We start from the raw sequence: 23,468 nt of genomic DNA, 5'->3' as shown, positions 1-23,468 counted from the left end.
ATTTAAATTCAATTGATCAACATCAATTGTATCAAAAGTTTAAAAAGAATCATTTGGTTCATGTGGATTTATTTGCAAAAGCCAATGAAGAAAGTTCATATTCAACGATTAATCCCATGAAACAAGTACCTTCCTTGGTGATTCAACCGATTCATGAACATGAGGAGGAGGAGGGTGCCAGCCAATACATGCCAAGCAATGCAATGACACTCACTCAATCTCTCCCTATTGTTGAGTTTTTAGATCATCTTGTACAATTAATTCATGAGAAAACTTCAAAGATGGAAGAAAGTCAAGCCTCATCAAATGTACAAATGTGCTCTCTCAAGAATCCTTGTATGAATAATAATTATTTAATTCCCAAACATGATCTATTTCTTGAATTTAAAACGAGACAAATAAGTGAAATTATTAACGCAGGAATTCAACCCATGCAAAATATTCAATTATTAAGAATGCTTCCAAAAGAGCTTCGTGGTGAACAAAACAAAAAGTGGATTGGAGAGTGGCATCGAAAAGGCCTTCGACATATTGAATTTCTTCTGAAAGAGCAATACGAGTTCATTCATATCGTGAAAGAGTTAGTGAACTCTGGAACAACTTTATATTCGATAAGAGAGTATGGAAAGTTGACATTGGCAGATTTGTGTTTGGTTCCAAGCGTGGAGGCATCTATTGAGCGAACGGACATTCATGTGGAAGAGGAGTTCCCATTCTCGTTTGCCATTTACAATTCTCTGAAAAATTTGGATGTTTTTACCCAAACAAGAAGTTAACCAGTTTCTTTTTGTTTGACACACAAAATTGCAGCAAGAAAAATGGTGATATATTCATATTATTGACCGTATTAATGTCGATACAAATTTATACTCCATAATCATCGTTGTAACAATTTCATTTCCTTTTTTTTTTTCAAATTAAACAAAAAAAAATGTTCACTGTATTTGAAGATGAAGAAAACCACGATGAAAGTCATTACCATCAGGAAGATGCCGGAAATAATCTTTTGACGGACTCGGAACAACAGACAACACGTAGTGGAGCACCGCTAGGCACAACTTTAAATTCCCGATCGAATTCTTCGAAGGTTTTCAGTTCATCAGATGCCGATCGTACCGAAAATCTTCCTCCTTCTGTGATGCAAGCACTCAATCAAAGACGATTATTCCAACAGCAACAACAACAACAAATACAAGGAAGTGGTACAAGTAGTGGTAGTAGTGGCGGAAGCACTGGAAGACCAACAAGAACCTTCGGAGCAGTTTTGTCTTCTCAATCGGCCGATGAAGAATTAAATAGCAACAACACTCTCTCTTCGGAATCCATTCAACAACAACAACAACATGGCAATGATGAGGAAGAAGAGGATCATCAAACAAATCCTTTTGATAAATATTGGAATATTCAGTTACCTCAAAAGCCTTCGTCGAGTGCTGCAACGAATACAAGCAGCCTGTTCAATAATTCATCATTAACAAGCTCGAGTCATCCACACGCAAATTATCGGCCGAAGAGTCTCGCTTCTTCTTCATCTACCTCCAACAACCAAGATCACAATACAACACGTGTAAGCTCAATGAATAGCAACGCAAATAGTGGAGAAGAAAATCAAACTTTAAAAGTATTACAATCTCCGATGGCTTCGCAATTGCTCAGCCCTTCAATTCGAAAAGCTATTTCTAGTATTTATAATGAAAATAATGAGTCATCATTTTCTGGTTCGTCATCTTCATCGTCAGCCAAGGACAAAGTTTCATCATCGAACCATCAAAATGTAAATAATACATTTCACACCATTCCTTCCGAAGGAAATTTTTCAGAAACCAATGAAAACAATTTTATACATCATGTACATAGTACATTTGGCACTAGAAAGAGAAAAAGTCAAATTGGTAAGTGTTGTGCGATCATTTGTATATCTGATGATTCGATTTGCTAATTTGTATTTTTGCTACCATCATCATGTATCGAACATTTTTGAAAATGTATTAATTTGTACCACCACACCCTTAGCCAAGAGTTTATTCACTGTATTTGACGATTCTGAAGCAAATGTAGGCTCTTCATCAACAGAAAATCAAGCAACATCTGCTACTTTTAATGAAGAAGGATATGCCAATGAGAAGGAAAAGTATTTATTTGGTGACGATACTGAGGACGAAGAAATTATTAACGAGAAAATACCTCCTACACAACAACAATATTTATCATCATCAACATCACCATCAACTAGGCCAGACAAATTTGTTTCACCCCTTAAAAAACGAAAAATGACAACATCCCTAAATGCTACACTTGAGAATGGTTCTCAAACAACGGTTATGACGAATCAAGACCGAGAAGTAACCAATCAAGATCACCTTGATACCAGCCACTCTTCCCTCAACATCTCTCCACCCCCAGTGGCTTTTGGATCTGAAAATGACCATGCTGAAAATATTTTATTCAGTGACCACGTGAATGATGCGGAAGAAAAACCCGCGTCACCACACCTTCTCGAAGCTGGACTTTATACAGGTAGATCTAGAGATAGAAAAAGTAGAGTTCAAAATGCATACTTGGAGAGTAATCCAATGCAATTGTCACCGATAAAACACTCTGTGGAAAGAAATCAAGATTTTGCCTCCAGTCGCATCTCACAATCTCCACTTTTGAAATATACAATACCGTCACGTGGAGCCGACATGAACTTGAGCTCTTTTGATGTCACTAACACTTCTGCTCTCAATATCAGTATTAGGGAGCGTGACGAAATTATTGATCAATTGAACAATGAATCTGAAAATGATCGAAAGAAGATTAGAGAAATGAAAGTAATTGTAGACAAATTGGAGAGAGAATTCACATTTACGAAACCAAACCGAGCTTTACAAGAAACAATATGAGGAATTACTCAATGTGGCGGAACTCGAATCACACAACAAGAATGAAGAAATTACAAAATTACATGAGAAAGTTTCAGAACAACACAAAACCATCCAAGAATTGCAACAAACTATAAGCTCCCAAAAAGACTTGATGCTTGCCGAAATTGAAGGAAAACTCTTGAAATTGATAAAACAGTAGAAGCATTTAAGAGTGAAATTGTTCAGAAAGACTTGCAAATCGATAATCTTGAGCGTCAAAATATGACATTACAAAAGCAAATTGAGGAGATGCAAAAATCAAGATCTGAAGCAATTCAAAATCTCAGTCACAACAGGTCGAGTACGATATGTTATCACAAAAACACGAGACTCTTGTTTTCAAAATTTCCCAACAAGATAAAAAGCTTGAAGAGCTCAATACATTGGAAACTGAAATTAAGAACTTGCGTAACGAGATTGCACAACGAAATGACGAAAAGAGAAGAATTCGTGAATTAGAAACTGAACTCCAAAAGCCCAATTATCTTTAGAGTCTCAAGAATTACTCAAAGAGAAAATTCGAGATTTGGAATCACAATTAATGGCTATTGAAACTTTAAATGTACAAAATGAGAAATTGAATACAAAAACTCTCGAATTGGAGTCGCTTCTCAAGAGGTGGGAACAAACTTTTGTCGACTGTACTCCAGCAGATGTTGATTACAAACTCAAAACATTTAATTCCAAGTGCTCGCGGCTGGAGGAACGCATTCAGGACTTGCTTACCGAAAAGAATGACTTATCGCAACATGTCCAACGATTAACAAATGAAATCACATTCCGAGAGAGCGAAATTACACAATTAAGGAGCGAAAATTCAATTATGCAAGATAAATTAACGAATGCTGAAGTGAAGTTATTCGGAGCGAAAAAGCAATTAGAAAGTGCCACCAAATTTGCACATATCAACGACAAGGAGGAGGCATTCTCTACAGAAGACGACAAGAATTCGTATTACCTGCAACGAATTACTTCTCTCGAACAAATTATTGAAGAAAAAGATTCCATTATAAAGACATTGACAGACAAAATGGAATCTCTACAGCTCACTGTTACCGACAAGCAAACCTCATTGGAAACTCTAGAAAAAGAATTTGATCGTGTCAACACCAAACACAATGAGTACAAACAAAAATCAGAGGATCTTCAGCAGCAAGTAGAAAAGTTGCAAAAGCTCCGTGATGAAATGGAACATGAGATTGCTCTTTACGAACAAAAACTAGGTCGTGGAGAGTATAATAAGGAAAAGATCAAAATTCTTCACATGAAAATCAATCCAGAAACTGAGGCAAAGAAATCTAGCTCCAATGATGTGGAAAGACTTAAAACTGAGAACAAACTCTTGCATGATGAATTAGAGACACTGAGACAACAATTAGAACGTTCAGGAGGCGCCACTATCAACGAACAGGAAATCATCAAGCTCAAAGAAGAGAACGCTGATGCACAACGTCGAATTACCAAACTTAAAGAAGTTTTCCAAAAGAAAATTAACGAATTTAGAAAATCTGTCTATTTACTTTTCGGATTTAGAGTGGACGTGATGGAGACCAATCGATTCAGATTAAGCAGCATGTATGCAGAATCACCAGAAGATTATCTTCTTTTTGAGAGTGACGGAAATGCCATGAAATTACTCTCCTCAGAATTTGCATGCTCCATCGATGAGAAAATTATGAAATATCTTTCACAATTTCGATCCATTCCAGGATTTTTGAGCTCTCTCACTCTCGATTTATTTAACAAACAAACTGTATTTACCCAATAATAATATCTAGAATTTCCAACAATATTCCCAACCTTTTTCGAAAGACTGAATTCCACCTATTCACACTAAGCAATATACAAAATTCTCTTTTGCTCATTCAATTTTACTGAGACTTTAATGTCGACATCATTTCGGTTATATATTTTGCAAAGAAGACCTGCTAATTGGATCCTCAGAATTTAAATCAATGAAATTGACGTTCTCAAGATTCATGACACGTTCAATCAATCAAAAAAAAAATGAAACGAGCCAAACAAATCAACGAACTCAATCAGAAAGAACTTGCTCTCGGATATACCAACACTCCCTCTTCGTGGCATCAACAAGAAAAAAACAAAACAGCTTATATTTATGTCGGAGGTTTGGATTATCGACTCACCGAAGGAGATTTACTTTCTGTATTTTCTCAATATGGAGAAATTGTGGATATTGATTTGGTTCGAGATGAAAATGAATTAACGAGTAAAGGATTTTGTTTTATTGCCTATGAAGATATCCGATCAACAATATTGGCTATTGATAATTTGAATGGAATTGAGTTGGGGAGTAGAATTATTTGTGTGGATCATGCTCCGAATTATTACAAGAAAATTGTGGAGGATCCTGCTGACGAGAATAAAAAGACTCACAACATGGACGAAATTCAAGATATCAGAGAGAACAAAAAGAGCAACTCAAACCGAAATTGTTTGAAAATATGGAAAAGGATGGAATTATTTACAAGAGGCCGCTTCAGAGTTTGGGAACCATCTCAACCACAATGGAACAGAGACAAAGCATGGATTGGACTATTGATCATGATGCCATGAAGAAACGTGATCCAAATTGGACTCACAAGTATCTCATGCAAACGTTATATGAGGAAAATCCTAATTATCAATCTGAGGAGGAAAAGGAAGAAGAGGATATTAAAAATCAGAACTTTCAACACCACCCGGTAGAACGCAAGAGGAAGCAGCTGGTACTTCGAGTGGTGGTGACAAAACCCTTAAAGAAAAGCAAAAACTTAGTAAGGAAGAAAAACGACAACGCAAAGAAGAAAAGAAACGAAAAAAAGAAGAAAAAGAAGGAACAAAAGAGTTAAAGAAAATGAAGCGAATGCAGGAGGAAATGTTTGGTGGATTAGATGCAGATATCTAATAGATCATTTGAATGACCTATGTCAATTCGAAACGACAGCAAGGAAAGATTATAATTCTGGAAGAAAAACATGGTCAATTTCAATACCATTCGATTTATTGCTCTGGAAGTTGTGTTGACATTCTGAAAAATAATGTGGATGTATTTGTGGACTCCACTGTAGATCCGAAAGTCCGAGAACATGAAACTTTCCATATCCGGAAAAACTCGTATTTTGGAATCACTTCAACAAAACTCAAATGGAATTCATTCTTCACTTCTAGATCTGATTTAGATTTTCACCATTCTGATCCATCATCCTCTCTTGTTGTTCCATTCCACACAAGGTTTTTACAAAATTTAACCTCCACACACCCTCGATTCGAAGACAAAACAAAATTTCCAACACTTTTCATCTCCTTCGAATCATCACCAACGCCATGAAAAGAACCACCACTCGACTCGTCCAACAATGGTGCCATTCTCGCAATAGCACTGCTTGCTTTCATCCAAACAATCGTGCTGCAGCCATGATGTTTAGTTCGAATGCTATGAATCAGGTCATTGGTGATTTGTATGACAAAGGCAACAAGAATGTGAATACTTCTTCTACTACGAGTGGTTCCTCCTCTCAACAAAAGGACCAACAATTTAACCCTTCCAAGATAGATTTGTCATCGCCTGATAAATCTGCAACTGCAATTCGAAAAGATAAGGAAACTGAGAGTTCCTTCTTTGACACATCCAATCCAATTCCAAATGTGAATACCACGGAAAAGATGGCAAACAAGAATCCAATGGGATCCTACTCGCCTGGTTCGTATGTGGCTGGATCCAGCACTGCAGATATTCCAAGTCCCAATGTGGGTAAATCCATTGATAAAGATCCAAGTGGATTTTATGGATTCGACAATGAAATTAAGGGACAAGATTTATACACCACGAAAGAAGCTACTGACAAAGCTCTTGGAATTGATAAGGACAATCAGCAGGGATGGAAAGGTTCATCCAATAAGGATCAATGGAGTGAAACGAAAGATCAAGCCAAAAGTCAGTGGAAGGACACGAAGGAACAAGTTAAAGATCAGTGGAGTGACACAAAAGAAAAAGTCAAAGATCAATGGAATGACACGAAGGAACAAGTCAAGAAGAATGTCTCGACTTCCTCCGATAATTGGACTTCGGGCTATGACGATACTACCTTTGCAGCAGGTCTACTCCCTCCACTGGGGAAAGTCTTTTCAATAAGGCCAAGGATGTGAAGGATCAAGTGAAAGATGCTGCCTACGATGTAAAGGAAACCATTAAAGATAAGGCAAGCAATCTCTTTTCACAAGATATCAAGAATGAAGCCTCTGAAGCCAAAGAAAATCTCAAAGATAAGGCAGGCAATTTGTTCGAGTCAGGAAAGGACAAGTACTATGAAGCGAAAGGATATTCTGAGGCCTATTTGGATGAAGCACAGGAGAAGGTCAAGGACAAGGCAGAATCTGTCAAAGACACTGTCAAGAATATCAAGGACAAGGTTGTCAACAAGGTCTCTGAATGGAAGGATAATATTGTGGGTGGTAATCAACCTTCTCAACAATGAAAGAAATGAGGTTGCATGAAATCAACAACAATTGATATGACAATAAATACGACTACAATGTTCGGGTGTGGTGTTATTAACAAACACGTGATCCTATAGGATGTGATTAGAAATGATGGTGGAAGTGTCTGTGGAAAAATTGCTCTTGAATTAAAAATACTAATCACGAATGTTCTCACAGAAGACCATGGTAATAATTGCAAACATTACCATAAATTAAGCCTTTGTCAAATACTTCATCAGATCCAAAAGTTTGAAAATTCCAAAATGTCGTGCTCATTCTTGGTGTTTTTGGCATTCTTTGAACCATGCAAACGCCTTCATAGAATCGCTTCAATTCTCGTGTTGTCTCCTTGTCAACTTCAATGACAAGTTGTGGATTAATTTGACGTGAAAATGCAATTTTTCCTTTCACTGTTTCACAAAATAGAATTTTCACAGGGTTGAAAAATCCATACTTGCTCTCCAACAAATCTTGATAGTAATTTTGTTCCTCATCTGATGCGACTTGTACAATAATATAAACGTCACAATCATTGGCCAACTTTTTAGATATTTCATACGCTCATCATTAGCATAATCATTCTCCGGCGTTGTGGTCGATGATGTAATTTCCATAATGTTTTCCTCTCGTTGAATTTTCGACGATGAATTATTTTCGTACAATTCTTGATCCAACAAGAAAGCCTTTGCATTGAGGCAGACTTTTCCAAATAACCCCGATGATTTACCAGCACTGCTCGATGAACCAAATCGATTCTGTTGTTGTTGCGTGGATTGTCCTGTATTTCGTTGTGAATCTTCAGATGGATCTTTTCTTTTGAAAATTACTAGCAAGAGAGGCAGTAGCCCAATAATCATCACGGCGTACCATAAAATATTCATGATTCTGGTAAATCGGGGATTCTTTTGAATATATTGATTGCTGTGGTGATGATGAATGAATAAAGAGTTTAAAACAAATAAACATATTGTTCATCAATATTTGTAAATAATAATGGAAATGATGATGCGAGTTGGATTTTTAAAATGTTCATTTTCCGATTAGGCAGACAGGCATGGTCATTCAAATTCAGGATCCATTTAAAAATCATCATCATCGATGATGGACATAAACACAAGCATACAAAATTGATAAAACCCGATGATGATGTTTCTTCAAGAAAATAAAAAAAGCACTCCACCTACTAGACTTTGCGAAGTGATGCCAAAACGTTTGGCCAATGAATCATGCAGAATTTTTTTTAAAATTAAAATTATATAAAAAATTCCAATTTAGAAGTGAAAGGTTGTTCAATAATCCCCACATTAGAGAAGCTACACATTTATTGGAAATTGTTCACAATATTTTAGTGAAACTCCCAAGTCCAGAAATCACAATCCAACTCTTTACATGGTAGTTCTGATCGAGATGATGTCAGCATTCGAGTCGTTGAAGAAACGAAAAACTTTTCCTCGATCAGAACTGTTTGTCCCTCAAATCGCCGTCATTCATTGAATACCACGACCGCACAATAGTATTGAAATCGCCATCGTTCACTCATTTCTATAACTGTACATATAGTGCAATGTGGATTTTTTGAGATGAATCTTCTTTTTGAGTTCCTTTCGTTCCTCTTCGATGGAAATTCTTCTTCTGTTATTGAGATTCATCAGTGGGGAGTATTCCTTGTCGTCATCACTCTGTGTGACCAAGATTTTATATTCACAACCCGACGAGTGGTGATCGACAAGAGAGTGCATTGTTTTTTGGGTGTGGAAGAATTCTGTCTTGGTGCTGTTAAGGTTGCACTAGTGTGGTTCTTTATATTGAACAAAGGTTCGGATCGAAGTGGAGTTCGTTCTATGACGTCCTTCTTCAATAACATCTTTTTAATGGAGGAAAAGGAAACTTGCTGTTGTGGTTGTTCATAATTACTAAATTCATCTTGAAAGCTTTCAGCATTTGAAAGAGTTTCCTTTTGTTTTGAGGAGGAAACATGCAAATAGTAGTCATGATGATGAGAAGGTTTGCAACTCTCACAAGGATGTGAAGAAAAAGAAGAGGACATGTGGAACAAGCGTGATTGAGGCGGACAAGGTAATGAATGACTTCGACCATTTCTTGTGGAGGCCATGGTGGTTGTGAAACCATTAAATTCTTGACGAGATGGAAAGGAACGATTGATCATGGAGTGGTGGTCATGATTGTGGCTGTGAAGGAGATGATTTGCTTCTGATTCATCCATGGCCGGAATGTGAGAAGAGGTGACCATGTTCAGGGAAACACTTGCTCCCATTTTCTTCGGTTGAATATTAGGGAAGATATTAGGGAAGAGAGGAGTGCGAATTCAAACATTTCTGGAGGTCTCTCTAAGGTTGTGCTATACCCTGTAGTTAAAATAAGAAAAAACGTTCGGCATTTTGATTTCTCCTGAATTTCCATAATAGTTCCTATTAATCTGTGCTAACTATGTGAAGTTTTAGATCATTTTTAATTATTATTATTATAATACACTTATCCATATCCAGCTTGTCATTTCAATTTTGATTTTGGTTCTGAAAAAGAGTTTTGCAGACATAGAGATGGAAATACTTTTGAAGACGAAATGTCTCGAATAATTGATTAGTGACATGTATGTTATTTTCTTGTCATAGTATTTTACAGATTTTCTTGAAGTCTTTTGATCACATCATTTTGGAGAGGGGATACAAGAATGAACTCATCCCAACCATTGCCCCTTATGTTCCATGGAACTGAAGTTATTGTACAGTATTATACATTACACACACTTCTCGAATTCTTTGAGATGTTCATATATTACAACTTTAACTTGAATTTTGTTGAAAGATCAATGGAATCCTTGTTTTCATGTGAAAAAAGTCAAGTCGACATGCAAGCATCCACGGCGTGTCATCTTCCACAACAGTCATGTCTTCATCCTCTTCGATTTGAGAGACCAATTGTCGAGTGGTTTCCAAAGGAGATTTGTTCCTTTGTGTTGTTGGAGAAGAAGGAAAGGAATGGATCTTTCTTGTGAATTGAAATTTACAAATGGGAGAAGAAGAAAAACTTTTCGACCTATGGACCTCTTGAGTGGGGGATAGGTGATCGTTACAGGTGTGTTTCGTCTTGGTTGAAACATCGACTCGAGAAACAGGAGGAGAGTGGATCCTCTTCGAATGGGAATGATTTTTCTTGGTTGTTGCATGTAGAGGTGCAAGATGTGGAATGTTGGAAGATGGAGAGAGTTTGGAAAAACAATTTTCATGATTGTAATGATGATGGAGATGGAGATGATGGTGCTGAACATTGCCACCACGTTGTGTCTGAGAGGTTGTTGGCCTGTGCAGGGAAAGGTCGATCACTCCATTGTGAGAAGAATTGTTTGCAGATGCTTCCATGATGTGTTGTGGGAAGGTTGGATGGGATGAAGGATGATGAAAATCACTCATGGCTGGCAAACGAGCCGTAGAAACACCTGAACCCATTTTCTTCTTCTTTTTGTGTATTTGTTTTCCTTTGAAATCGCTCTTTACTGCCCTTTACGATTCGCGAATTCAAAACGGATCGGGATATTTAGGAGATCTTTCTATCTTTGTTGCTTTGGAGCGTTTGATCTGTTCATGGAGATTTTAAAATGTGGTGGCCTTTAACCATGAATTACTGAATTACAGAAAGGGCAACACATGGTTATATAGAAGGTAAGCTGTCTCTTCATTTACGTCATGTTAAAGAATGAGAGATAATTACCAAAAGCCTTCTTTGGTCTTGTGTAAACACTGTATATAATACAAGGTCCTTCTCTTTGCGAGCAGTAACTTCTTTCTTGCTTGTCGTTCTTCTTCAATGGTTTTGATTTTTCCTGTTTCCATTATTGTTGCCGTGGCAGTCGTGTGGAAAGGAATAGGAGAGTCATTCGAGGGAGGTGGAGTGACAATAATTTTACATTCAGAATTTCCAAGACCTACAAACGGCGGCAGCCATGAAGTTGAAGAACTTGCACTTCTTCTTGAATGGGATGAGTTTGGAGATGTCGCATCGAGAGGAGGAGGTAAATGGTGTGGAAATAATGCATCAAGACCTTTCAAAGGAGAGGATGATTTCGATCGGAGGGAGGAGGCCCTTCTCAAATCATTGGACAACATCTTTTTGAGAGAGGAGAAGGAAACATTGAAATTGGTGGACTTTTCGTCGTCGGAAGTGATCGAGTCATCATCGTCCGAACTAGATAGGTCATCATCATTGTCCTTCAACTTTAGATAAGAGAAGAGAGAAGAACTGGAAGAAGAGGTGATGGATTCTGTGGTGAACAAAGAGCTGCTGGAAGATGAAGAGGTTGTTGTTGAGATGGAGAGAGAGGATTTACTTTGTGATTTTGAAGTGATGGTCGAGTGGTGGGATTGTTTGGCACGTGCAAGGGGTGTTCCTTTAAGGGATTTCAAAGGATGATTCTTCATGGACATGGGACGGACCAACGTAAGATCCTCTTCGCCGGATCTCGATGCATGTCCAAATCCTCTCGAGAGGGAGAGTGGATCCTTGTGTTTGGTTTTGGTTGTTGTTGTTGTTGTTGGATAAGGTAGAGAGTGATGTTTTCGTGGAGGTGGCTGTGGATTCTGATGGAACAACAACTTGTCTTCGAATTTCGGAAGAGAATGAATCGCTCGAGGATGGAGAGATCTTCGACGTTTTGTCTTGGTAGGAATGTTATGGAGAACAATAGCCGTTGGTGATGATGATGATGATGTGAATGGTGATTTTGTATTGGAACATTTCTCACCCAATTCATGAGGTGAGGTTGAAAGAGATTTACAAGTGTTTGAAATGGGAGTTGAGAATGGTCGATGGGAGGAACATGTTTCACCTGAATAAGTGATGGAATGAGAATGGTGATGGGGAGAAAGATGGCCACGTCGTCGTTTTTGATCATATTCACGATGGATCGAGTGTTCATTCATGGCAGGAATTCGAGCAGATGCCGAAGACATGGATACGCTCGAACCCATTTTCTTGTGTATGTTGATGGTGGTGGTGGTGGTGAGGTGTTGTATTTGGGGACAAGGGATGTAATTATTTCTTAAATGTGACTTTAAGGCAAAGACCTTTGTTGTCAACGGAAAAAATTGCCTTAATAAGGAAGGAGTCATGATCCTGTAAAACAAATCCAAATCAAATCCAAACTTTTTAGATGCTTACAAGCCCTGTATGTTCGCACTTATGCTGTAAAACAACTGCAACTTCCAATTAAATATAATATGAGGATGGTACGTTGGAGGTGTTTGTGTCAACGGATACATCAAGGAAGCCAATTTCAGTTCATCTTCGGAAGGTCCTAATATATTCTTCTGCGCGTTCACAGCTTGGTGAATCTTCTCTTGATTTAGATCTTCATCTTTGCATCTCTTAGAGTTCTCTTCTTTTCTTTCCTTTCCTCTTCTACCTTAATTGAAAATGGAGAGAGGAATGCAGGTTCAAAGGTTGGTCCAGATATTACAATTTGAATATCAGGATTTAACAATGAAGTCTTTGGAAGAATTGCAAAAGGCTGAGATTCTGTAAGAGCAAATTCCTGGCCATTAACCAAGAATTTGTTGTTGATCAAAACTTCTTTCATAGATGAAACATGACAATGTCTGAGATGAGTGTGTGGATGTTTCGTCTCTTGTGGATCTGGATATTGTCGATTCGCATGTCGTTGAAACTCATGTTCATACGTTTTCTTCTTTTTTCTTCTTCGATCTAAACAGATCAAGAGCACAGAAGAAGACAAGGAACGGTGAAGGTGATGCGAGGTGAAGCTTTTTTCTGTCGAAACAATCACGGCCGTTCTCTTCCTTAATTGTGAATGATGATGAGGGTGATGATCTCCACTTGGGCATGACTCACATTCTTCCGCGTTTGTTGTTGTCTGTTCAAGACTATCACGAGTAAGAACAGCGGACGGTTGAATGAAAGTCTTTCCTTCATTCAAACGCTTGGACTCTCCTTTGGGCATTGAAGAATGTGGACACCAACTCGAAGAGGTGGATACGGAAGCAGAAGAACTCGAAGAAGAAACGGTTGCGCCCATTTTTCAAAACGAGTTATTGTTCTTCTCGATCTCGAGAATGGAGGAGAAACGGGGAATCTTTTCGCAGCAGAGGAACATGTTTCTTGCCTATTAAGGGTGGAACGTGTTCTTTCAGAAAGAAAAAAAAGTTTCAATTAAGGAAGAGAGCTTTCCGACAACCACACGGTGCACGGACTTTGCATTTCTTGTTTTGATTTTTGGCTTGCCACCAAGCGAGTTTTTTGAATATTCGTTTTTCACTCGCTGCCTTGGTCTCTTCCTGCGCTGGGTTTCCTTATCAAGCACTGTGCACCGGGTGATCTTGAGTGTCGAAATGAAAGAGTTTCTTGGTGGCATCATGTGGAGAGTTGTTGGTGAGGAGGGAGCGGAAATTTTGGGAGAATTTGTTTCATCATAGGGCCGTAGAAGGTGACGATTGCTGTTCCAGGTCGATTTCCCATCAAGGAATGAATGATCTTTGATTTGGATTGTTTTTTTGAACAGGCCAAACAAGACAGGATTGCATTTCGGTGACATCATACAAACTCATCGCTCGTGCAACTGATGCACATCAGAATGAATTGCCATTTCTTTACTCGTTTCTAAAACTGTTCACAAAATGCAACGTGGTTTTCTTGAGATGAATCTTCTTTTTAAGTTCCTTTCGTTCCTCTTCGATAGAAATTCTTCTTCGTGTGAGTGGAGTGTTTTCTTCATCTTCGCCATCGCTTTGTGTGACCAGAATTTTATATTCATAGCTCGCACACTTTTTGAAAGAAGATGAAGAATCGATTGTTTTTTTCGATGTTAAAGGTCGAGCGCAATACTGTGATGAGGAATTCCTTCGAGTGGATGTTAAGGTCGCATGTGTGTGGATCTTTGGATCAGTGGAAGGTATAGAACCAAGACCACATCGTTCAACGACCTCTTTCGATAACATCTTTTTAATGGAGGAAAAGGAAACCTTCTGGTTTTGATCTTGATTTTCGTATTCATCTTCAGAACGTTCAGTATTTGAATCAAATGTGTCCAGGTGGTGTGTCTGTATGTAAGGTTCGAGCCGTGAGTCGTCATTGTGAGAAAATCTCTCATGAGCTGAAGAAAGAAGTGTGGACGACATTTGAAACATTCGAGTCGATTGGGGAGGATGTGGTAGAGTATGGCGGCGACCATTATTCAATCGTCGTGTGGAGGTAGTCAGAGTGAAGAAATTCGATTCTAGAGGTTCTTTTTGGCTTTGTGAATCAAAAGAAGAAGGAGGAAAAGAACGATCGAGAATGGAGTATTGGTCGTGGTCGTGGTGATAGTGATCATCTTGTTCGTTTAAGGCTGGAACGTGGGAAGCAGTCACCATGGAAATACTTGCGCCCATTTTCTTCTTTTGAATATTTGGATGATTCCAGAAAGAGAACAAGAATGCGAATTCAAACAGGGTTGTAAGTGACACTCTTCATTAAGGTTGTACATCTCCTAAAAACGGTCGGATATTTTGATTTCTCCTTTTTTCCATAAAAGTTCCCATGCTAACCTTGCATTCACTATTGAATATATTCAATAGTGAATGCAAGGTTAAATATTCAATTAAATCTATCTAATACACTCATTCATGCTCAGTGAGTCATCTCTTCAGAATTTTGGGTCTAAAAAAGTTTTTGCACAGAGTCGGACAATCTCAATTTTTGAAAGATGCTCTTCTCCAAAAATAGAAATTCATTTCAAGTCTTCTTCGAAATTTAAAACGTTATATATATATATTACAGAGTGAAATGTCCTGTTTCCTTGACATTGTTATTTTACAGATTCCTTTGACTGCTCGATGAACTTTCTTCGAGTTTCATTTTGGTCATTGCGAAAGAGAGAAGGATGGTCCGCAACCTTCATATTCCTTGTAATTGTCATTCTAAACTGTTCCTACTTTAACTTGAATTTTGTTGAGAGGTCTACGGAATTGTCTCGACCAAAAAAGTCAAGTCGACATGCAAGCATCCACGGCGTGTCATCTTCCACAACAGTCATGTCTTCATCCTCTTCGATTTGAGAGACCAATTGTCGAGTGGTTTCCAAAGGAGATTTGTTCCTTTGTGTTGTTGGAGAAGAAGGAAAGGAATGGATCTTTCTTGTGAATTGAAATTTACAAATGGGAGAAGAAGAAAAACTTTTCGACCTATGGACCTCTTGAGTGGGGGATAGGTGATCGTTACAGGTGTGTTTCGTCTTGGTTGAAACATCGACTCGAGAGTGAATTCTCACCGAAGAATGGGACGGAGATTTCTTGGTATCACTGGTTGCATGTAATCGCGAATGTGGAAAGTTGTTGGATGGAGCAAAGAGTTGGGGAGAACCTGTTTCATCGTGATCGTGATGGGAGGGATGGTGGTGTTGATAGTAACCACAAGGTTTTGGAGCTATTGGTTGTTGCACATGGAAAGGATGGAATGAATGGTCTTTGATCTGTCTAATGGACGACGACGACGAGAAATCTTGTGGATTGCGAGAATTGGTGTTTGTTTTCATCTTTTGGGGAGGGATGGGATTGAGATCATGAACATCCTCACTCATGGCAGGCACACGAGCCATTGAAACAGCTGAACCCATTTTCTTGATCTTGTGTCTTTGATTCTCCGTGAAACACGGTGAAACAATGTTGATTACGCCGGCAATTTACGATTTTGGTAAAATCGAAGTGTATCCAGACAGTTTTGGTGATATTCTATTTTTGTTGCATTACTTCATTAAGGTCTCAATGACAGACAGAACGGGCATCCAAAGTAACGCCTTGCCTTAACAGGTACACGCACTATTTTTCACACAGGACATAATTCTTCGTTTTGCTTCCTGTTAGAGGAATAAGAACGAGAGATATCTACCAAAATTCTTCTTTGGTTATTTTGAGTGGGTTGGCTTTCTCTTATTTACGTCGTGTAAAAGAATGAGAGATAATTACCAAAAATCTTCCTTTGTATTGTGTAAACACTGTATATAATACAAGGTCCTTCTCTTGGCCATCAGTAACTTCTTTCTTGCTTGTCGTTCTTCTTCAATGGTTCTTGTTGTTACAGCAACCGTTTGGAGAGGAGGATTATTCGAAGGAGGTGGAGTGACAATGATTTTGCATTCAGAATTTCCAAGACCTACATATGGTGGAAGCCATGAAGAACTTGCAATTCTTCTTCTTCTTGAATGAGATGATTTTGGAGGTATTGAATCGAGAGGAGGATGTACATGGTGTGGAAATAATGCGTCAAGACCTTTCAAAGGAGTTCTGACAGAAGAGGATGATTTCGTGGATTTGAGAGAAGATTCCCTACTCCATTCATTGGACAACATCTTTTTGAGAGAGGAGAAGGAAACATTGAAATTGGTGGAGTTGTCAAAAGTCAATAGGCATTCGGAGTCGTCTTCGTCAGAACTTGAACCATCGTCGTCCACTTTGAAATCGTTCTTATCCTCTTCCTCTTGATCTGAAAAGGAGAAGAGAGAAGAACTGGAAGAAGAGGTGAGCAAAGATCTGCTGGAAGATGAAGAGGTTGTTGTTGAGATGGAGAGAGAGGATTTGCTTTGTGATTTTGAGGGATTCTGCACCGAATATTGTGAATTGTTCTTCTTCAGCTTTAAAGGATCCACTTGTGGTGAGATGACCTCTTTGCCCTTCTCTCTTGAAAGCTTAATGAGTGGATCTTTGTGTTTGGTTGTTGTTGGATAAGGTAGAGAGTGATGTTTTCGTGGAGGTGGCTGTGGATTCTGATGGAACAACAACTTGTCTTCGAATTTCGGAAGAGAATGAATCGCTCGAGGATGGAGAGATCTTCGACGTTTTGTCTTGGTAGGAATGTTATGGAGAACAATAGCCGTTGGTGATGATGATGATGATGTGAATGGTGATTTTGTATTGGAACATTTCTCACCCAATTCATGAGGTGAGGTTGAAAGAGATTTACAAGTGTTTGAAATGGGAGTTGAGAATGGTCGATGGGAGGAACATGTTTCACCTGAATAAGTGATGGAATGAGAATGGTGATGGGGAGAAAGATGGCCACGTCGTCGTTTTTGATCATATTCACGATGGATCGAGTGTTCATTCATGGCAGGAATTCGAGCAGATGCCGAAGACATGGATACGCTCGAACCCATTTTCTTGTATGTGCTACATCTGATGGTGATGAGCTGCGTGTGATTGGGAACAAGAGTGGGAGTAATGGACTCAGTATTTCTTAATTGAGACTTTAAGGAACCTTGACACAACCTTAATACGGAAAGAGGCAGAACTCAACCTTGGAGATTCCAGAGTTCAGTTCAATCTCTAATTCCAAAACACCATCTCTGTTTTGAGGAGACAAGCCCTCAAGGGATATTTACAGCTCTCCGTATATTGAGTTTTTCTTCGAGTCTCTGAGAATTCTCTTCTTTTCCTTTCTTTCCTCCTCCACATTGATTGAAAAAGGAGAGAGAATGGCTGGTTCAAAAGTCGGTTCAGTTATTTCAATTTGAACATCAGAAGATGACAATGTTGATGAAGATAGTTTTCCACCATGTCTTTTCTTTTCACAATGATCTTTGTGAGGATTTGGATGAAATTCTTCTTTTGGTGAAGGACAAGAACCTTCAGAAAGAGAACGACCCTTTTGGATGTTTTACAATTTGAATGCGAGTCTTGTTCAAGAGAATTAGAACAATTTAACTTTCTGAAAGAGTTAATCTTGCAAAAGTATTCCTTGTTTGTTGAACAATTGTTTTTTCTTAATTCTGTTTGGATAAGAGCAGGTTTCTGATCCTTAAACAAGGACTTGGTGTTGTATAGATCTTTCACAGGTGTGGGAACATGAAGATGTTTCATTTCTTGTTGTTCGGGATGCAGTCGATTCGTGTGTGTCCTTCGTTCTAAACATATAGAGAGGACAGAAGTGGAGAATGGATGATGAGCATGATGCGAGCTGATGTTTTTTTCGATTGTATTCTTTGAGGGTGAATGATGATGACTCTGATGATCTTCCAAGTTGCAGCATTCATCCAAGTTTCTCTGCATGAAAACGTTCGGATGAATATTTGATGCCTGAAAGAAAGAATTTCCTTCTTTCACCCTTGACTCTCCTATACACAATGAAGGATGGGACAAACTTGAGCAATTCGATAAAGAAGTAAAGGTACTTGAGGAAGAAGAAGCTGCAGAGCCCATTTTTCGATATTGGATGTGGTTGTTTCGAGAGTTTTGGGAGAAACGGGCATTTTTGACTTTGGCTGCTTGACTAATAAGGACGGAAAGTTCTTTTCGAAAAGTAGTTCTTGAGTTTCAATTAAGGAAAATTTGAGGGTGTTTTCGTTGGGTTGTAACTTAGGAGTTCATTTTGACTATTTTGCACGGGTGGCCAACTCAAGCGTATTTTTTCGTGAACACATCAAGCTGCAAGAGAGAATTTCGCTGGGGATTTTTAATAAAGCTACGATCATAGTATGATTTTTTGATGATTTCAACCCCTCAAAACTTGCCAATGCAATATATTGTTGCTGACACGTGAAGGAAACACTACTTAATTATTGGTGCGTCAATAAGTTGAATTGGCATTACAAGAGCCGTGGTGGTAACGCCCTAAAACTTTGTCACGTCCAGGGTGGTATAGTATTGAAGGGTCCCTTTCCCCTCTTCGTCACTTTATCAACACCATCTCTCTCAAACCACAACTCTTACATTGAGAAACGTGTTATGAAATTGTTGCTAAAATGTTTTCAAACTTCTCTTCGAAAAGGGTTTTAAAAAAAATTTCAATTTGTGGAGTTCAATGTGATTGAGAAGAGTTTGAAATTAACACCAAGCCCGTCAAAAGTGCACAACAAATAGAACATCCTTGAGTGTAAAGTGGTTTGTTGTTCTAGAATTTCATGCTGCTTGTTTGCACTTTACACGGGCTTTATGTTTAATTCAGCCAAAGTCAGTGACACCTTTTTTTTAAGGGCTGTTATTAATTGACTATTAGGTCTCACAATACCAAACAAAAGAATCTGATACTAGACGGAAAGAAGCATCTACCATATGAAAATCTTGGTTTCAGCATGCTTAATTGTAGAACAGTTCAACTCTGAAACAAAATTTGAATAATGGTCGGTGTTATTAATCGAGTAAAAAATAAAAGTGCGCTCGTAAAGAATCTTGTCTCAAATCTTGGTCATTTTTACTGAAGGAGTTGACCACCCGTGCTATTTTGAGTTTCAATAACCACGCACATTTACCTCTCCACTTCTGTTCCTTCAAAAAGACCTTGGTGGTGTCAATCTCGCAGAACCTGGTTAGGAGTTTGTAACATTAATGATTAGATTTAAATATGAGAGAAATTGAACCAACGTAATGGGGTTGTAGATCACATGGTAGATCGTTCCCTTAGCATGGGAGAGGTACCGGGATCGATACCCGGCAACTCCAAAATTTTTTGTTAGACGTCAGGCGACTGAAATTTTTTCCTTCACCCTCAGAACAATATCTACCTCTCGTTACTGTTTTGTAGTGAGCCCTCCACTCTTGACATCATGAATTATATAATTGGTAAGATTGGTTTTCTCATTGATAAAAGGAGTAATTTGCAGCCTAACTACGAAAAAAAGGTGTTTGGAGAGAAGTAGCTCAAAGTAACGGACATACATTTATTGGATCTGTCTATTGGTAATCTCTTGAATGAGGTCCATTTCAACAATATGTTACGAAGACTCCGGAATTGTTCGATCCGAACATTTCTTTCATTCAGGTTCTTCATTTTTACGTTTGAATTACATTGGATATTACATGTTCATAACAATCCATGCAGGCTTTCTTATTCCGCATTGGTGAGGTGTTTGAATGGCATTTGAGTGACCAATACAAGTCAATCATATCCTATATACCATGTTAAGTAAGGCCAACAGGTGGAGGAGGAGTCACCACAATGAAAAATTCTTCTCTTCGATCACTACTCGAGTTTTGTAATAAATACTTAAAAGAGAGTCTCTTGCTGAGAGAGTGCCCCGAAGAAGAATCACTTGTTTTGGGAGTGATATGTTTTGCCTTTCTCAATCGAAAACTGTCAATAACTTGTGAGATGAGTTGATCATTTTCGTCGTCGTCTTCTTCTTCTTGATGGACCCAATGGTTTTTCTGCTTTGGGAGTGATCTTGTTGTTTTGGGGTGTCCCTTCCTGACTTTTTTACTTGGTGCAATGTTGTCAATATTATTCTTTGAGAATGGATTGTGAACAAGAGAGGGTGAATTCTTTTTCGTTTTAATTGTGAAATGTTGTCGAATGTGGAAGGAGTATGAACGTTGTCTTTGGGGAGAATGATCATACCAATCGGATCGATTGGATTCCAGAGTCGACAAGTATGTGGAGGGAGAAGATTTTCTTTTAGTGATATACTTCAGGTGATTAAAGTTGTGAGAAGTTTGATGGTGGTGATTCTTTGGTTCTGAATCAGAATCACCATCGACAAACGAAGAGTGAATAAGCTGGTGTTGGTCTCTTTCAGGAGGGAACACTCTTTGTTGCAAGTAGGCAGAAAACGAACAAGTCTTGTGGCCATTCAAGAGAGGAATTCGTTTCCTCCCTCTCAGAAGAGAGGTGAAGCTATCATCATGATGGACGAGTGTGTTCCCAATGATTGAACTTTTGGCATCTGTATGAAGCAATAGGAATGGTTTGTTTGAACATTGCGAGTTGTCGCAAGTTTTCCTGTGTGTGGTGGTTAAGGAAATGGAGCTTACACAAGAACCCATTCACAAGAGGATGAGAAGCACACAACACAAGGAAAGTGTGAGTTGGACTGTTTGTGTTTTTTTGCACATGTGTTCCCGGTTCAACAAACACCCAAGCACCTATCCAATACAAGAAGTGATGCACCTCTTCTGGTATAAGGATGTGACGCGTTTTTGGTTTTTTGTTCGTTTGAACCAAAAATTCTCTGAAGTGAACTGCGGAACGCGATTACACCTTTTAAAGTATGACACTTCGCCGACATATTCGAAAGAATCCTCTTCTGTGATCCAACTAATTGTGTCTTTTCATAAACAACAAGAAAACCGAGAATTTGACAATGATGTGACAAGGGTGCCATTATCGAATGGAAATACCGAAATTTCTTGAATTCAGGTAAAGCGCCTTTATTGTCGGCTTTAACAAAAACCATAAGAGAATACAAATTATTGAACTGGGAATCAATGAACATTGAAATGATCATTTTTGGACAGGGTTCTGTATTTTGAACCAAATATTGAAAACATTCAAGTTTCCTTAAATAGACATCTCATCATCTTCGAGGGTAAAGGAACGAAAAAGAGATAAGTGCTGTTGGATGACGGGTTTGAATTTCCTTTTCTCCAATTTCTGAAATACTTTCAAAATGTTTTCCATGTTGTTGATGAAGAGCCAATGCATTCCAAGAACTGGACTACTTTAATTCCTTATTTGAAAATTGAAGCTAAAAACACAACATTTACTTTGCATTTGCTTGTTGCTTTTTCTTCTCGAACTAAATCAACAAACTGTCAAATTGTCTTACTCTTTACCTTACTGCTCAGAGGTCTCTCGAAAATATGAGTCCTATCCAAATACATCAAATAAGGAAGTGCCTTAAGAAGTTCAAATTCACAAAAGACTGTGTGAAAAGTTCGCATAAAAGATAATCTGTGCAAAGAGAAGGAAGATTTGTAAGAAACTGAAACAATCAAGTACAAACCCTTGACTTTTGGCAGCTGCATTAAAATTATTTGAAAGGCCTACTTTCTTGTTCCATCAAGTCTTTTACAGTCATGTAAATCGATTATTACCGATTATTACCGTTAATTTAAGGAAATAAAGGAGGAGTCACCACAATGAAAAATTCTTCTCTTCGATCACTACTCGAGTTTTGTAATAAATACTTGAAAGAGAGTCTCTTGTGGAGTGGGTGCGGAGAAAGATCGTTTGTTTTGGGAGTGATGTTTTTAGCCTTTCTCAATCGAAAACTGTCAATAACTTGTGAGATGAGTTGTTCACTTTCGTCGTCTTCTTCTTGATGGCTCTTTTGATTGGGAACTGATCTTTTTGTTTGGGAGAGGAATTTTCTTTCATTATTATTATTTGGACCTCTTTGTTGAATGTCATATTTGGAGGATTGAGTGTGAACAAGAGAGGATGTATTCTTTTTCGTTTTAATGGTGAATGGTTGTTGTAGGAATGGGAATGAACGTTGTCTTTGGGGAGAATGAGTGTTCCAATCGAATCCATTCGAAGATTCAGGAGACCAAGAAAACGTTGAGGGAGAAGATTTTCTTTGAGTCATGTATTTCAGGTGATTGGAGGTATTGGGAGAGGGTGGACTGTGGTTGATTGGTTCTGAATCAGAATCACTGTCGACAACAGGAGAGTGAATGTCGTGATTGAATTGTTGCTCCTTTTCAGGGATCACTCTTTTTTGCAAGTACTCAGAAAACGAAGAGGTCTTGTGGACATTCGAGAGAGGGATTTGTTTCGTCCTTGATCCCGATCGTTGGACGAGAGTGTTCCCAAGGATTGAACTTTTGGCATCTGCCTGATGAAACATGGTTGGTTCGTTATACGGTTGCGAGTCCTGGCGAATTGCAATTCCATGATGAATTTTCCTGTTGGTTGTTAATAAGGGAGAGGAGAAGGAGCTTACACTGGAACCCATTCACAAGGATGAGGAACAACAAATGAAGCATGTAAGTTGGAATGTTTTTTTGTGTGTGTTTTAATTGTGCACATGTCCAATAAAAGAAGTGATGCACCTCTTCTGTCGTGGGATTTTGTTCGTTTGCACCAAAACATGTCTGAAAAGAATTTGGAGTAAAAGACAGAACAGGAGGAGTTCAGCCTCCTATTTTCTCGCCTATTCGGACCAATTTTATCAAAATGCCGAATATTTCAAGACCAATTTTTGGCAAGTTACAATTCGACACAAACGAAGAATTATGGTTGATTTCGACAGAGAGTTCTAAAATTTGAAATTGGAGCAGCAGAATTCACAGAGTATGAAAAACTTCAAAAACAATGGAAAGTGGGCTCTCAGAAATAATAGAGAAATGAATCAAGAAAAAA

The 23,468-nt window shown here is 38.4% G+C and overlaps 15 protein-coding genes across 15 annotated transcripts in view; 5 read left to right on the top strand and 10 right to left on the bottom strand.

The window, feature by feature from the left end:
• Positions 1 to 776, top strand: part of FDP41_004684 (uncharacterized protein) — a gene marked incomplete at both ends in the record, with an annotated part of 873 nt that extends 97 nt beyond the window's left edge. The window contains one exon of the mRNA XM_044708125.1: positions 1 to 776. This exon is cut by the window's left edge and continues 97 nt beyond it. Coding sequence (XP_044561023.1) covers positions 1 to 776 — 776 coding nt within the window.
• Positions 777 to 931: 155 nt separating this feature from the next.
• On the top strand, positions 932 to 2,885 carry FDP41_004683 (uncharacterized protein; the record flags this gene model as incomplete). The annotated part of the gene is made up of 2 exons (XM_044708124.1): positions 932 to 1,892; positions 2,014 to 2,885. The coding sequence occupies 2 exons, from the start codon at positions 932 to 934 to the stop codon at positions 2,883 to 2,885; spliced, it is 1,833 nt and encodes a 610-aa protein (XP_044561022.1).
• Positions 2,886 to 3,447: 562 nt separating this feature from the next.
• Positions 3,448 to 4,674, top strand: FDP41_004682 (uncharacterized protein; the record flags this gene model as incomplete). Its single annotated transcript, XM_044708123.1, has 1 exon — positions 3,448 to 4,674. The coding sequence occupies one exon, from the start codon at positions 3,448 to 3,450 to the stop codon at positions 4,672 to 4,674; it is 1,227 nt and encodes a 408-aa protein (XP_044561021.1).
• Positions 4,675 to 4,913: 239 nt separating this feature from the next.
• On the top strand, positions 4,914 to 5,483 carry FDP41_004681 (uncharacterized protein; the record flags this gene model as incomplete). The annotated part of the gene is made up of 1 exon (XM_044708122.1): positions 4,914 to 5,483. One exon carries the CDS (start codon positions 4,914 to 4,916, stop codon positions 5,481 to 5,483), a length of 570 nt encoding a protein of 189 aa, XP_044561020.1.
• Positions 5,484 to 6,233: 750 nt separating this feature from the next.
• FDP41_004680 (uncharacterized protein) lies at positions 6,234 to 7,384 on the top strand (the record flags this gene model as incomplete). Its single annotated transcript, XM_044708121.1, has 2 exons — positions 6,234 to 6,880; positions 7,003 to 7,384. 2 exons carry the CDS (start codon positions 6,234 to 6,236, stop codon positions 7,382 to 7,384), a joined length of 1,029 nt encoding a protein of 342 aa, XP_044561019.1.
• Positions 7,385 to 7,559: 175 nt separating this feature from the next.
• Positions 7,560 to 8,616, bottom strand: FDP41_004679 (uncharacterized protein; the record flags this gene model as incomplete). The annotated part of the gene is made up of 3 exons (XM_044708119.1): positions 7,560 to 7,891; positions 7,948 to 8,309; positions 8,573 to 8,616. The coding sequence occupies 3 exons, from the start codon at positions 8,614 to 8,616 to the stop codon at positions 7,560 to 7,562; spliced, it is 738 nt and encodes a 245-aa protein (XP_044561018.1).
• A 420-nt stretch (positions 8,617 to 9,036) lies between these two features.
• FDP41_004678 (uncharacterized protein) lies at positions 9,037 to 9,663 on the bottom strand (the record flags this gene model as incomplete). The annotated part of the gene is made up of 1 exon (XM_044708118.1): positions 9,037 to 9,663. One exon carries the CDS (start codon positions 9,661 to 9,663, stop codon positions 9,037 to 9,039), a length of 627 nt encoding a protein of 208 aa, XP_044561017.1.
• Positions 9,664 to 10,192: 529 nt separating this feature from the next.
• Positions 10,193 to 10,855, bottom strand: FDP41_004677 (uncharacterized protein; the record flags this gene model as incomplete). The annotated part of the gene is made up of 1 exon (XM_044708117.1): positions 10,193 to 10,855. The coding sequence occupies one exon, from the start codon at positions 10,853 to 10,855 to the stop codon at positions 10,193 to 10,195; it is 663 nt and encodes a 220-aa protein (XP_044561016.1).
• A 258-nt stretch (positions 10,856 to 11,113) lies between these two features.
• On the bottom strand, positions 11,114 to 12,373 carry FDP41_004676 (uncharacterized protein; the record flags this gene model as incomplete). Its single annotated transcript, XM_044708116.1, has 1 exon — positions 11,114 to 12,373. One exon carries the CDS (start codon positions 12,371 to 12,373, stop codon positions 11,114 to 11,116), a length of 1,260 nt encoding a protein of 419 aa, XP_044561015.1.
• A 374-nt stretch (positions 12,374 to 12,747) lies between these two features.
• FDP41_004675 (uncharacterized protein) lies at positions 12,748 to 13,437 on the bottom strand (the record flags this gene model as incomplete). The annotated part of the gene is made up of 1 exon (XM_044708115.1): positions 12,748 to 13,437. One exon carries the CDS (start codon positions 13,435 to 13,437, stop codon positions 12,748 to 12,750), a length of 690 nt encoding a protein of 229 aa, XP_044561014.1.
• Positions 13,438 to 14,008: 571 nt separating this feature from the next.
• On the bottom strand, positions 14,009 to 14,788 carry FDP41_004674 (uncharacterized protein; the record flags this gene model as incomplete). The annotated part of the gene is made up of 1 exon (XM_044708114.1): positions 14,009 to 14,788. The coding sequence occupies one exon, from the start codon at positions 14,786 to 14,788 to the stop codon at positions 14,009 to 14,011; it is 780 nt and encodes a 259-aa protein (XP_044561013.1).
• Positions 14,789 to 15,327: 539 nt separating this feature from the next.
• FDP41_004673 (uncharacterized protein) lies at positions 15,328 to 16,011 on the bottom strand (the record flags this gene model as incomplete). Its single annotated transcript, XM_044708113.1, has 1 exon — positions 15,328 to 16,011. The coding sequence occupies one exon, from the start codon at positions 16,009 to 16,011 to the stop codon at positions 15,328 to 15,330; it is 684 nt and encodes a 227-aa protein (XP_044561012.1).
• Positions 16,012 to 16,356: 345 nt separating this feature from the next.
• Positions 16,357 to 17,547, bottom strand: FDP41_004672 (uncharacterized protein; the record flags this gene model as incomplete). The annotated part of the gene is made up of 1 exon (XM_044708112.1): positions 16,357 to 17,547. One exon carries the CDS (start codon positions 17,545 to 17,547, stop codon positions 16,357 to 16,359), a length of 1,191 nt encoding a protein of 396 aa, XP_044561011.1.
• Positions 17,548 to 20,287: 2,740 nt separating this feature from the next.
• On the bottom strand, positions 20,288 to 21,148 carry FDP41_004671 (uncharacterized protein; the record flags this gene model as incomplete). Its single annotated transcript, XM_044708111.1, has 1 exon — positions 20,288 to 21,148. The coding sequence occupies one exon, from the start codon at positions 21,146 to 21,148 to the stop codon at positions 20,288 to 20,290; it is 861 nt and encodes a 286-aa protein (XP_044561010.1).
• A 1,067-nt stretch (positions 21,149 to 22,215) lies between these two features.
• On the bottom strand, positions 22,216 to 23,061 carry FDP41_004670 (uncharacterized protein; the record flags this gene model as incomplete). Its single annotated transcript, XM_044708110.1, has 1 exon — positions 22,216 to 23,061. The coding sequence occupies one exon, from the start codon at positions 23,059 to 23,061 to the stop codon at positions 22,216 to 22,218; it is 846 nt and encodes a 281-aa protein (XP_044561009.1).
• Positions 23,062 to 23,468: the final 407 nt, after the last annotated feature.

The sequence above is a fragment of the Naegleria fowleri genome (assembly GCF_008403515.1).
Source record: "Naegleria fowleri strain ATCC 30894 chromosome Unknown tig40, whole genome shotgun sequence".
Lineage (NCBI taxonomy): Eukaryota > Heterolobosea > Eutetramitea > Acrasida > Naegleriidae > Naegleria > Naegleria fowleri.
Note: the sequence above shows the minus strand (reverse complement) of the source record. Positions and strands in the feature narration are given on the sequence as shown.